Genomic DNA, 13,448 nt, shown 5'->3' with positions numbered 1-13,448 from the left:
CCTTAGTTTGATCATTTAAAGTTGAGTCTTTTTAAATAGAGGGGAGAAAGCCCTACTTTTATCATCCTTGTTCTGTCTCTCCGTCTCTTTCTGTCTGACTCAGAGGGATGGGTTGTCTACCTGCGGAGGTGTACTCAGCAGGGCTGCTCAGGTCCTGCATGGCGGCGGTGAGCTCTGTCTGCGATGGCAGCAGGAGGTGGAATTTGGTGTCCATGTTGGATCTGGCGGAGGCCAAGTTGCTGATGAATCGGTCCACAGAGGATAAGAAGGTCTGGACGTCTGGACAGGACAATCCCTCCTTCACACTGCCCCAAGTCTGGACAGAGAGACAGAGACAGAGACAGAGAGAGAGACAGACAGACAGACAGAGAGAGAAGGGGGAGACATTAGTATCATGAAAAAGGAGAGAGACATAAATAGGGAGAGAGAGGGGGGCAGCAGAAGGAGGACAAAAAAGAAAAGGAGACATTGGTAGCATAAAAGAGGGAGAGAGTGACTGAAAGGGAAAGAGAGAGCTGTATAGAAATCAAAAGAGAGAGAGTGAGAGAGAGAGCGAGACAGAGCAGAGGAGGAGAGGGGAAAGAAGCCAGGAAAGGGGAGGCAGACAGAAAGAGAGAGACAGTGAGAGGGAGGGTAGCAGGCAGGAGACACTCTCTCTCTCTCTCTCTCTCTCTCTCTCTCTCTCGCTCTCTCTCTCTCACATACACACTTTTATACACACTCACATACACACTCGTCACCAGCTGTGCTGTTGTCAGTTTTGGAATGTAAGCACTGCTGTCAGGAGACACATCCACTGCCACTAAGCACCGCTAAGGAGTAAGGACACACTACCATGCACTCAGTGTCACAGATGGATGCTACGCTCATGTTCCAGTTATTCAGCCTCCAATCAGGGAAGACATTCACCTGGAACAACAGATGAATGCAATGAACTAGAATGGAAAACAAGCAGTACTGGTGGTACCTTAGGACCTGATTGAGAACCACTGCTATAGACTCCCCCTCATACCTGCTGGGACCTGAGGGCAGGTAACATGATGTCTGACAGAAGTCTCTCCAGGCTCTGCAGAATGTTGCCATCAAAACAGTCCAACATGCCAAAGTTCACTTCCTGTAAACACAGGAAGTACACGTCATGCTAAAACGTAGCAGGAGAGGCAGGTAGAACACAGACATGTAGCACATGCAAAGGTGGTGGGCTACACGACTAGCTGGTTGGTTGGCTGGTAAGCTAAGTGAATGGCTGTCCAACTGGTTGACTGAATAATTTACTCGAAACCTGAATGACTGACTTACTGAATGGTTGGTTGGCTATCTGAATGGGGGGGATTGACTGACAAGTTATCTGACTGAATGACTGACTGAAAGGCTGTCTAACTATCCATCCATCCATTATCCAAACCGCCTATCCTGCTCTAAGGGTCGCGGGAATGCTGGAGCCTATCCCAGCAGTATTGGGAGGCAGGCGGGAACACACCCTGGACAGGCAGCCAGGCCATCAAAGGGCCGACACACACAACACACACACAAACACACACACACACACAGACACACACATTCATATTCACACCTTGGGACAATTTACGGCCGATTCACCTGACCTACATGACTTTAGACTGTAGGAGGAAACCGGAGCCCCCGGAGGAAACCCACGCAAACACGGGGAGAACATGCAAACTCCATACAGAGGACGACCCAGGAAGACCCTCAAGGTTGGACTACCCTGGGGCTCGAACCCAGGACCTTCTTGTGAGGCTGTGAGGCGACCATGCTATCTACTGCGCCACTGTGCTGCCAGCTGTCTAACTAATTTACCTAGTTTAAAGACGCACTAGCTGTCTAACTGAATGACTGGTTTGCCAGCTGACAGACTGGTAGACTGGGTGATAGCCGTTTGCTGGGTGGCTTCTCGGCCGGTCGGTTTGTACTGACCTGGTGTATGTTGGCGGTGCTTATGGCTTTATCTGTAGTCCTCAGAAAGAACAGACACTTTCCCAATAAAGGCTGAACGAGACAGACAGACAAAGTTTACTGTGGTCATTTGGTTAAATTAAATAGTGATCATTTGGTTTTAGTGTAGATTTTAGACTAAAATCTAATTACTGGAACTCAAAAAGAATAAGAGAGTCTCTGTACCTGCAGTCAAACTGAAAAAAACCTTGTGAATAGTTTGTCTGTATTCTGTACACATCACCATAGTCCAACAACAAATAAAGCAAAGCATTGCGTTTACCATTACCTTGGTAATCCAGACACACACACACACACAAGGAAACAATGCACAGGCTTTGTCTGCCATGGCAACACAAGCTTGGCCAGCCTGGTACTTGCTGGTAAGACAATGGTCAATGGATAGCAGACATTAAAGTATTGTTCCTGAGCACAGACTGTGAATGAATGTGTCTTGGGTAATAATTCCTTCGGAAATAAATCCAATCTGTTGTTGATCCCCCCTGTGTGGAAGCACTGCACAACGTGACCAAGCCGCACAGGAAAACAACATGAACTTCACATCGTCTCATTTTGGCCAAAATCACATGGGAAATATCTTGAACATGGGGGCGTTGTGTTTGGGAAATATGTTTTGGGACATTTCCATGGTTTTAATATCCCAAACAGCGGAGTATTTTTGCTTCTACAAGCTAGATAGCACGTTAACTTTGCTACTCCAAGCAAGCTAATGACACCAGGAAGGCAGTTGTACCGGTATTTCAGCAGCTAGCGTCCGGCGAAAGAAGTGTTCGCTCCGGTCTGAGGACAGTTTAGCTAGTCAGCTTAGATACGGGTGACAGTAGCTTGCTTCTGAAGTGAGAAGAGGTGATTGAATGATGAGTGATGCTGTGTCAGTCACATATAAGGCACAGGGCCCTGACGCAGACATCATGACTACCAGCCAATCAGGGCTGGTGTAACGGTACAAGTGCTTCTGTGAATACGCGAGGGGGCGTATCCCATAGTGAGACATCTCACTCATGTTACTCAGAGAACCAGCGTTACGGAAGTAACCTAAAGTTTTAATGGGTGAAGTTCATTTGCAACAAAGAACATGTTCATGTGCACAGATCATGTGATCCACACGTGATGCCATAACTACATGTGAGGTGTTAAGGGCCAAGTTTACCTCTGAGGTTCCTGTGGTGAGGAAGAGCTTCTTTGGAGGGGTGGAGCTAACTGGTTCTACCAAGGAGGCATGGCCAAAAGATGGAGACTGAGGGGGAGAGTGAGAGACAGACATTGCAAATGAGAGACTGAGGCAAACAAGGAGCATGGTAAGACTGTCAAATTTGGAGACAGGAAGATGAAGGGAGATAGTAGACAGATGAAAGAAAAAGGGAAAGGAATGGTTCAGAGTTTGAGAGTGTCAGAGTCATTGAAAGAGAAACCCAGAAAACATGGAAAAAAGAGGAGAGAGGAGGAGAAAGTTATCTTCATTCATGTTAAAGTTTATGATAACCAGGCACTTCTGTGTCTACATGATCAAAGAGTAAAAAAAAAAAAGAAAGAAAGAAAGGTGAAGGAAAGTAAATGACCTGTTTCACATCTTGGTAAAAGAATACAAGCTTCTTGGAGCCGTGTGGAGAGAAGAACTCCTCAATCAGACTGAACTGAAAACAGATGAAATAACAAAATAAAATCTACAAGATCTTAGATGACATTCTCCTGCGAATCACAACAGTTCATCTAGTCGGTCTGCTGGTTCAGTCCTTTTTTGTTTCACGTCGACGTGTTTGGTTTTCTCGTTTTCATCTCTTGTATTTGGGGGGGGGGGTGTGCTTTTTTACATTTGTGGTCACAGTGCACACAACACGTGGAAAATGGGTCGATTTTTAGTGATCCATCCATCCATTATCCAAACCGCTTATCCTGCTGTCAGGGTCACAGGGGATGCTGGAGCTGATCCCAGCAGTCATTGAGCGGCAGGCAGGGAGACACCCTGGACAGGCCGCCAGTCCATCACAGGGCTGACACACACACACTTCACACTCAGAGACAATTTAGTACGGCTGATTCACCTGATCTACATGTCTTTGGACTGTGGGAGGAAACCGGAGCACCCGGAGGAAACCCACGCAGACAAGGGGAGAACATGCAAACTCCACACAGAGGATGATCCCCAAGGTTGGACTACCCCAGGACACGAACTCAGGACCTTATTGCTGTGAGGCGACCACACTAACCAATGCTATTGTTGCGATTACCCCCCCCCCCCAATTTTTTTTTTTTTGTGATTTAAAATGAAATTTCTTATGGCTGAATCAAAATAAACGAATTGATTCCTCACACCTAATACTGCAAAGCAAGTCAATTGTGAATGGAGGTCGGCTGGTGGCCAGAAGAAACTCAAATCAACCAGTCAATCCATCAATCACTGTATTTTCCCGAATGGGAAAATATGTTGAAACGATTAAAAAAAAAAACAAGACAAGAATATTCTCAGTACACACTTTCATCATCATGCCATAAAGGTCCACAGTATCAATAGGATAAATCAATCAATCAATCAATCAATCAATCAATCAATCAATCAATCAATCTATCCATCTATCGGTCTGTCTGTCTGTCTGTCTGTCTGTCTGTCTATACAGAGAATGGAGTAATGCCGGGATCAGACCACACGATATTTAGTAGATATTTAGTGACGACACAATTTTTGTGCAATGTGTGATACTGGTGGTCTTGTGTTCTGGAAAAAAAAAAATTGTGGACAGCTGCAGCCAGTGTTGCCCCCGCCATTTCTCGCCAACATTTATCTTTTTTGACCCTGTCATGGTCATCCCTTGAGGAAACGTCAAAAAGCCAGGGGTATTGTTGCCACTGCTCAACAAACCTTACCTTGGTTTTGCAGTGCCACCTGACAGCAGCAACAGCAGCATCCCTCTTTCCCTTTGCCATGTTTACATATGTGCACCAGAGAGTACTCTGTCATCCTACTGGTCAACGCCAAGGAGCACGTCACAGTTGTCAGACTAGGCAGGAACATACAAAAGATTCTGACATGCTAGACTTTCGTCGGGGTGTCACGAGGCATCCGAGACGCCACACTGTTGTTCTTTGATTATGTCACATTACACAGGCTAAAGACAGCTGTTCATCATTCCCAACATTCATAATCGGTTTCCGATGCTGGAAATTTGTCAGCAATGACAATATCATGTCAAAATCGGGCTGAATTCGTGTGGTCTGATCCCGGCATAACAGTCTGCTGTATAAATATACACTACCGTTCAAAAGTTTGGGATCACCCAAACAATTTCGTGTTTTCCATGAAAAGTCACACTTATTCACCACCATATGTTGTGAAATGAATAGAAAATAGAGTCAAGACATTGACAAGGTTAGAAATAATGATTTGTATTTGAAATAAGATTTTTTTTACATCAAACTTTGCTTTCGTCAAAGAATCCTCCATTTGCAGCAATTACAGCATTGCAGACCTTTGGCATTCTAGCTGTTAATTTGTTGAGGTAATCTGGAGAAATTGCACCCCACGCTTCCAGAAGCAGCTCCCACAAGTTGGATTGGTTGGATGGGCACTTCTTTGAGCAGATTGAGTTTCTGGAGCATCACATTTGTGGGGTCAATTAAACGCTCAAAATGGCCAGAAAAAGAGAACTTTCATCTGAAACTCGACAGTCTATTCTTGTTCTTAGAAATGAAGGCTATTCCATGCGAGAAATTGCTAAGAAATTGAAGATTTCCTACACCGGTGTGTACTACTCCCTTCAGAGGACAGCACAAACAGGCTCTAACAGGTACTATTTAATGAAGATGCCAGTTGGGGACCTGTGAGGCGTCTGTTTCTCAAACTAGAGACTCTAATGTACTTATCTTCTTGCTCAGTTGTGCAACGCGGCCTCCCACTTCTTTTTCTACTCTGGTTAGAGCCTGTTTGTGCTGTCCTCTGAAGGGAGTAGTACACACCGGTGTAGGAAATCTTCAATTTCTTAGCAATTTCTCGCATGGAATAGCCTTCATTTCTAAGAACAAGAATAGACTGTCGAGTTTCAGATGAAAGTTCTCTTTTTCTGGCCATTTTGAGCGTTTAATTGACCCCACAAATGTGATGCTCCAGAAACTCAATCTGCTCAAAGAAGTGCCCATCCAACCAATCCAACTTGTGGGAGCTGCTTCTGGAAGCGTGGGGTGCAATTTCTCCAGATTACCTCAACAAATTAACAGCTAGAATGCCAAAGGTCTGCAATGCTGTAATTGCTGCAAATGGAGGATTCTTTGACGAAAGCAAAGTTTGATGTAAAAAAAATCTTATTTCAAATACAAATCATTATTTCTAACCTTGTCAATGTCTTGACTCTATTTTCTATTCATTTCACAACATATGGTGGTGAATAAGTGTGACTTTTCATGGAAAACACAAAATTGTTTGGGTGATCCCAAACTTTTGAACGGTAGTGTATGTCTTATATATCTTCTATATATGTCTGTCCTTTTGTCAGTGCAGGCCAGAGCCAAACAAAACTGTTGTCTACCTTATCGTCAGAGATGAGGGCGTCCTCCACCTCCGTCTCCCCCATCATCCCTCCATCTGCCAGTCTGCTGACCAGGTACTTATGTCGACTGTCCAGCGTGGCTCTCCTCTCCTCCTTTGCTGCCCGAGCCTGTTTCACCATCTCTCTCCTTGCCTCGTTGGACAAAACCATCGTCCGTTTACCAGACACCTGCAAACACGGAGGGGGGGAGAAACAGACAGACAGACAGACAGAATAAAATAGATCTGTCGATCAATATCGCCATCAATTCGTCCGTCTCGCTCTCTTTCTCTCTATCTCTGGTTTGGCTTTTCAAAAGACTAATTTTCACTCAATACCCCAATACTTTATCTGTCTAAAGATCAACTCTAGCTTTTCCACGACACTAAAACAACACAATGACAGAAAATAGAAGCCTTAGAAGAGTTCAGGTTTGGAAAACAATACAAAAATATATTTCTTTTCCAGTTTTTGAATTCATTAATGGTATTCATTTAACCTGAAAATTCTATTATGTGAATATTTTTTGGTTTATTTTTGATTATTTCTTTTGTTAAAATACCACAATTTTACTCTACATACCTCCATAATATTGAATAAATACAATTACAAATTCTTAAAGTAGTTCATCTTTTTAATTTTCTATGGCGCCCCCTACCGGCAGGCTGTCACCGCTCATTACTCACAGAGACGCTGGTGGTGGGGGAGGGAGCAACTACTGGGGAAGCCATGCGATTGGTGGATCTCGGGTTGTGGCCTCCTAGTCGCCGGTGTCCCCTGTCAGTCAAGACTTTATACAGGAGCAGAAAATAATCAAAATGATGCCTGTGGAGAATACTGTCCACCAATAAGTCATAATAAAACACACACACACACACACACACACACACACACACACACACACACACACACACACACACACACACGAGTAACCACCAGAAAGACTCCAAAAAACATGACAAACACATTCATTCATAGTCACACTAGGTTTGGCTTGGAAGACAAAATCAAATCATCACTTTGTTTTCAACAGACTACTGTCGACTCGCATCGACTCGACGTCGTAATCACAGAGCAGAAAATAGGGAAAGTGTCAAAACTTCAAAACTATTCCTTCATTGTCCTTATGAGCATTGGTGAAACAGCTCTGACAGAACCCATGCTTACCATCTGCTTACTTTCTTCTCTGTTGTTTGAAATCCTTTTCCACTTTAACTGTCTCAGGCTTTAAAATGACAAATTCGAGCTTAATATTAATATTGTAGTTGAGGAAACACCAGCGCAAGTCTGAGTTTGTGTTGTGACATGCTTTCTGACTCTGCCAAAGGAAGTACTTTCTCACTTACTTATCTTATATCTTTTTTATCTTCTTTTTATTTTCCCGTCTTACCTTAATTCACCTTATCTTTTATCTTATCTTCATTTATTCTTCTATTGTTAGTCTTTCTTTTAACATTATCTTCTCTATCTCTTCTCTTCATACCTTTACGGAGGTTGAGAAAAGGAGTTTTGGGTTTCACTGAGTTGTTGGGCGGTGAGATGTGCTCTGAGCCTCCCTGTTCTTCCTCGTCCTCCTCCTCTTCCTCTACCACTGCCGCCGCCACAGGACCGTCCCGGCTCCCCAGCCCTTCATTCGGGTTCTCCTCCTGCTCACTGGCCTGGAGTTCCGTGTCAGGGGGAGGACTGGAGCCAATCAGCCCGGGACCAGGGCCGTCGACGGGGGGAGCATAAGGCCCATCCTCCACTGAAACCTCTGGTGGCTTTGTCTCTGTGTCACTCATCTGGAGAGAGACAGACAGACAGACAGACAGGGTGCTTGAGTAAGTTCTTTCATATGTATCAAAAAACATCAGTTAAAATAAAATAAAATGAAAACATTAATTTTAACCTGGTTACACGGGGATTAGTCATATCCCAAAACTGTGGCTAGTTATAGCTAGCTAGCTAGCTTTGGCACGTCCTCGCCGCTGTAACGTCATTCGTTGTCCTCCGTGTGTCCACACATCAGTTGCGTCGTTGGGTTCCTTAAAAGGTGCTGTACAAAACTAAGTTGTTGTTGTTTGTTGTTGTTGTTGTTGTTTGTTGTTGTTGTTGTTGTGAGCGCCTCCTACTAAACTTCCCTCTCAGGGCTTTTTCGACGCATACCCCGCGGCGGCAGTTCCGCGCGCACCATGAGTAAAAAAAATTTTTAAAAATCAAGGTATTGTTTGGGCGTCAGCACCATCTAGTGGTCAGCACCAGTATTTCAGCGGAGCAGATCGACGCCGTCAAATGGAGGCAAGGCCACGTGTTCATTTAAAACTGCTGTAACTTGTGGTTACAAGACAACCCCACCGATAGGCTGCTTGTTACTGTTCAAGCCATGCTGATGACATGTTACAATATAAGTCTGTGCCTACTGAAACAAGTCCTGGAATAGACATGTGCTGCTTTCCACTGCAAAAGCCTTTGAATTTATTAAGAATCACCTGTCAACAATAAAAGGCTATATCATTACCAGCGAGGACTAGGGTGCCAAATCTAGTGGGCTATGTCCTGTAATTACATTAAACCCCCCCCCCCAACTGTAACTGATTGTCATACAGAGAGAGGACAGGGTCTCTGCAGACACAGCCACCACCACACACGTCTAGTGGCTCTCTCGTGATGATTGAGAGGGATTATTTTTGTGTGAGTCTATACACTTATACACTGATTTTCAGGAAAATCCCACTCCTTCTGCCTTTAATACCGTGCTTGTCCTTACTGCAGTCTCATTTTTCCATTTTTCATTTTCCTCTTTTTCCATTACTTTGTGTGAAGCGCTTCGAAACTGTGGTTTTCAAAAGTGGTTTATAAGTTTATTATCATTATCATTACTAATATCATTACCATCCTTATTATTACTGTTGTCATCGCATTATTATCAGTCACAATAAGCACACTTGTCAGACATAATGTGCTAGATAAACATCTAAAATGTAAAATATTTCTCATTTGATACTGGGATGTGACCGACCTGTGGACACGTCTCCAGGCTGAACAGTGAAAGTTTGGTCTGTCTTCTCCTTTTCCTTCTCTCTCTCTCGCTTCAATTCTCTTTGCCTGTTTGTCTCTCCCCTTGATCCTCCTTTCTTCCTTCGCTTTTCTTTTTGTCTCTTTCTCCCTTTTCTTGTGGCCTTCGTCTCTGTCGTTGACTGTGTCTGAAGTGTGAACAGGTGAGTGAGAGACAGGTACAGACAGCCTCGGTGGAATCAGGAAGTAGATCTGGACCCCCCCCCCGTCTCTCTGTCTCTCTCTCTCTCTCTCTCTCTCTCTCTCTCTCTCTCTCTCAAGTCATTGTTTTGTGTTTAGTTGCCAAGTCACTAAGTACCCCCCCCCCACACACACTCATTACCATGGCAATGGTCAAACTTTCACTACAGTGTTGGTGAGAGACAAAGTGCGAGTGTGTGCGCGCGCACTTTGTCTTCCTTTATGTAACAGTTACATTCACGTACACCTGGAACGACAGGTGTATGTAACGAACTACCTGGTAGAATAGAAAGCCAGAATGCGGACACAGCTCTCACTTTGGTTATACAAGAACCAGATGGCTTGTAGCAGCTGCCCTGGTTCCCCCCCATACTCCCACAGTACCCGCCACAGAGTGCATCGGGGTACACGGTTGTAAGCCTTTTCCAAGTCCACGAAACACATGTAGACTGGCTGGTCAAACTCCCAGGCCCCCCTCAGCACTTCTGCAAGAGTAAAGAGTTGATCCGTTGTTCTACGACCAGGATGGAATCCACATTGTTCCTCCTGGATCCGAGGTTCAACAATCGGTCAGAGCCTCCTTTCCAGACTCCTAGAGTAGACTTTCCCAGGGAGGCTGAGCATTGTAATGCCCCAATAATTGGAGCACACCCTCCGGTCCCCTTTTTTAAATATGGGAACCACCACCCCAGTCTGCCACTCCACAGGTCCTCGACCTCCATGCAACTCTGAAGTGTGTCAGCCAAGACAGCCAAACAATGTCCAAAGCCTTCAGCATCTCAGGGCAAATCTCCTCCACACCCGGCGCCTTGCCACTGAGGAGATTCTTAACTACCTCAGAGACCTCTGCCAGGGATATGGGTGGGGCTCTTCCCCCAACTCTTCAGACTCAACCTCCTCCACAAAGGACATGTTAGTCGGGTTCAGGAGCTCTTCAATGTGTTCTTTCCACCGCCCGACAACATCCCCAGTCCGGGTCAACAGTTCCCCTCCCTGGCTGAACACAGCCTCGGTCAAGCCCTGCTTCCCTTTCCTGAGTCGTCGGATGGTTTGCCAGAACTTCCTTGAGGCCAATCGAAAGTCGTCCTCCGTAGCTTCGCCGGTTCCTCCCACACCCAAGTTTTTGTTTCCGTGACCACCGAAGCAGCAGCCCTTCTGGCCTCCTGGTACCTATCTGCTACTGCAGGGGACCCCTGGGCCAACCAAGCCCGAAAGGCCTCCTTCTTCAGCCTGATGGCTTCCCTCACTGCCGGTATCCACCACTGACTTCTTAGGTTACCACCTCGACAGGCACCAATGACCTTATGACCATGGCTCCTACCTGCCGCATCTGCAATAGAGGCTTTGAACATAGCCCAATCAGACTCCATGTCCCCAGCCTCCCTCGGGATACACGGGAACTTCTTCTGGAGGTGGGAATTGAAGACCTCGCGGTCAGGGGCCTCCGCCAGCCGTTCCCAGTTCACCCTCACTACAAGTTTGGGTTTGCCAGGTCTGTTCGACAGCCTTCCCCGCCATCTGATCCAACTCGCCACCAGATGGTGATCAGTTGACAGCTCTGCTCCTCTCTTCACCCGAGTGTCCAAAACATACGGCCACAGATCTGATGATATGACCATAAAGTCTGTCATCGATCTTCAGCCTCAAGTGTTCTGGTACCAAGTACACTTATGAGCTGCTATTTGCAACAGCCACTCAAAGCGCTTTACATTTCTGGTCAAACCTGAATTTCAGACACCCGTGACAAGCCGTTTTCTGTACAGTCGCTACCCATTTCTTGTCAATTTCCGAGTCTCTCTCCCACAGCTTTTCAACATGTGGGTTGGATATGGATCCTTTTTTTTATATATATGGATAATCGGATACGGATAATGGTTTCCAAGCGCCTTTATTGTGTTCAGCGATGCTCCTGGGGTTTGTTCAAGATAGGAACCCTCTCGAGTAACGGAGTAAAGTCCCGAGATGACGTCGGTCCGTCAAGTCCTTAAACAGTCGAGCGACATAGACGTGACCGTCCGGTGTCGAGAGTATCTGTCTGCAGCCATGAAGACTACAAGTTACGCCCACTTCCAGTCACGCCCCTTCTGACTACAAGTTACGCCCACTTCTTTCTTGGCTTTATGATGCCCCCCTCTCTTGCAGTCCCGGACGCGATATTATGAACCCTACATAGCCCTCGCCAAAATCCCGTACCCTGTCCCAAATCTCGCGAACGGACGCCGGATTTCCGCGAACGGACGCCGGATTTCCGCTGCGTTGCTAAGGAAACAATCAACTATCAACTCGGTGCGAAGCAAAGCTAACGTTAGCTACCTTCAATTTGAACTTATGAATCGTCTAAAAAGTGAACCATGGGGTTGAAATTATGATTGTGAGGGAAAGAATAGCCTTAAGTTGACTAACCTAACAATTTTAGGTTACAAGGTCTGCCTCTGCTCCTTGGATACGTTATTGGTATTATAATTGTGATGCATTTGAGGCTTGATGAGACAAAGAATCAGAATGAACCCCAGCTAAAAGGTTACATTGAGTAGTACATCACGACAGAGTCAAATATGTCATCTTCCTGAGGGTGGCGCTAATGTGCAAGAGCTGAAGGTGGCGCTAATGTGTAAGACTTGTAAAAGTCATATTACTACAATATAGGAGCTCGTTTTGTTTGTAGTCATGATAAGGGGTGAAGTATCCTATGCTCAAACGTGGAGCAAGCAAAGATTGAGTTAAAAACGTTAATGTTGATTGTGGATAACTTAGACAGGTTAAATTGTGGGTGTACAGCGTTTCCTTGATGAGCGCTAACCCCATAACAACATATTTTCGCGTTGCTACGGTGGCGCACACGTGACAAAGCCAGAAACGGGATTTTGGCGAGGCCTATGTAGGGTTCATAATATCGCGTCCCGGACAGACCCCCCCCCCACTCCGGTGTCGTGGGCTGAAGCTGCACATGTAATTCTCCCGAACGGACAGCAGGGAGCGCCGCAGTCACATATTTAGAGCAGAACTGAAAGGAGAGCCGGGGAGTCTCAAATGGAGTTTATCTGGGGATAACCCTCCAGAAAAAGAAATGCTGGCTGTGTAAACTGTGGAAGTTCAGGCTTCCGGTCGTTTCTCGCTGTCAGGTGAAAATTCCGTTCGGGACAAACATCCCAGCTGGGCTGAAAACCAGTTCAGGTCGACTTTACTCAAGTGTCAGGGGAATGTTTTGTCAGAAATCCAACACGCAGCCTTTTTTAAGTGCTCAGTTATAGTGACCAAAAAAAATCATACACACGCACGCTCTCACGCACGCTCCCACGCACGCACGCGCCGGGCTTGTTGATAAGGATCAGATGTCAGATGCCAGCTTTAATCCATGCGTTAACCCAGCGCACTGAAAGACACGCAGTCAGATGGCAGCGCGGGTCGCCCATGCTGCGGGGGGTCCTCATCTAGACTCGCTGAGATAACCAATCGTTTACTTTTCAGAAAATAAATCCGCATTTAGATTCCTGCCGTTTCGTTTTTATAGCTCCTTTTCCCCCGACCCGTGCATGTGTGCACATGTAAATGCTACATTTCATTCAAAATGAAGGTGTTGGATATGAAAGTCCACTGTTTTCAGGGCTTCAACTGCGCCTTCTAAATAACAACAAGAAACAAGAACACACGATCAGCTTCTACGGTGATCGGACCGGATCGATACTGCCAGCTCTTGTTCTGACTGCTCCCGTCTCACCGGAC

At 45.7% G+C, this 13,448-nt stretch overlaps 1 protein-coding gene across 1 annotated transcript in view; it reads right to left on the bottom strand.

Annotated features, from left to right (window-relative positions):
- Positions 1-8,272, bottom strand: part of dnah5l (dynein, axonemal, heavy chain 5 like) — a 113,207-nt gene extending 104,935 nt beyond the window's left edge. The window contains exons 1-8 of the mRNA XM_056299258.1: positions 7,975-8,272; positions 7,178-7,281; positions 6,492-6,680; positions 3,534-3,608; positions 3,125-3,211; positions 1,936-2,007; positions 1,013-1,114; positions 121-316 (exon numbers count right to left, since the gene is read on the bottom strand). Of these exons, the coding sequence (XP_056155233.1) occupies positions 121-316; positions 1,013-1,114; positions 1,936-2,007; positions 3,125-3,211; positions 3,534-3,608; positions 6,492-6,680; positions 7,178-7,281; positions 7,975-8,272 (1,123 nt within the window). The remainder of the gene's footprint in view (positions 1-120; positions 317-1,012; positions 1,115-1,935; positions 2,008-3,124; positions 3,212-3,533; positions 3,609-6,491; positions 6,681-7,177; positions 7,282-7,974) is intronic.
- Between the last annotated feature and the right edge of the window lie 5,176 nt (positions 8,273-13,448).

Source organism: Lampris incognitus, chromosome 19, assembly GCF_029633865.1.
Source record: "Lampris incognitus isolate fLamInc1 chromosome 19, fLamInc1.hap2, whole genome shotgun sequence".
NCBI lineage: Eukaryota > Metazoa > Chordata > Actinopteri > Lampriformes > Lampridae > Lampris > Lampris incognitus.
Note: the sequence above shows the minus strand (reverse complement) of the source record. Positions and strands in the feature narration are given on the sequence as shown.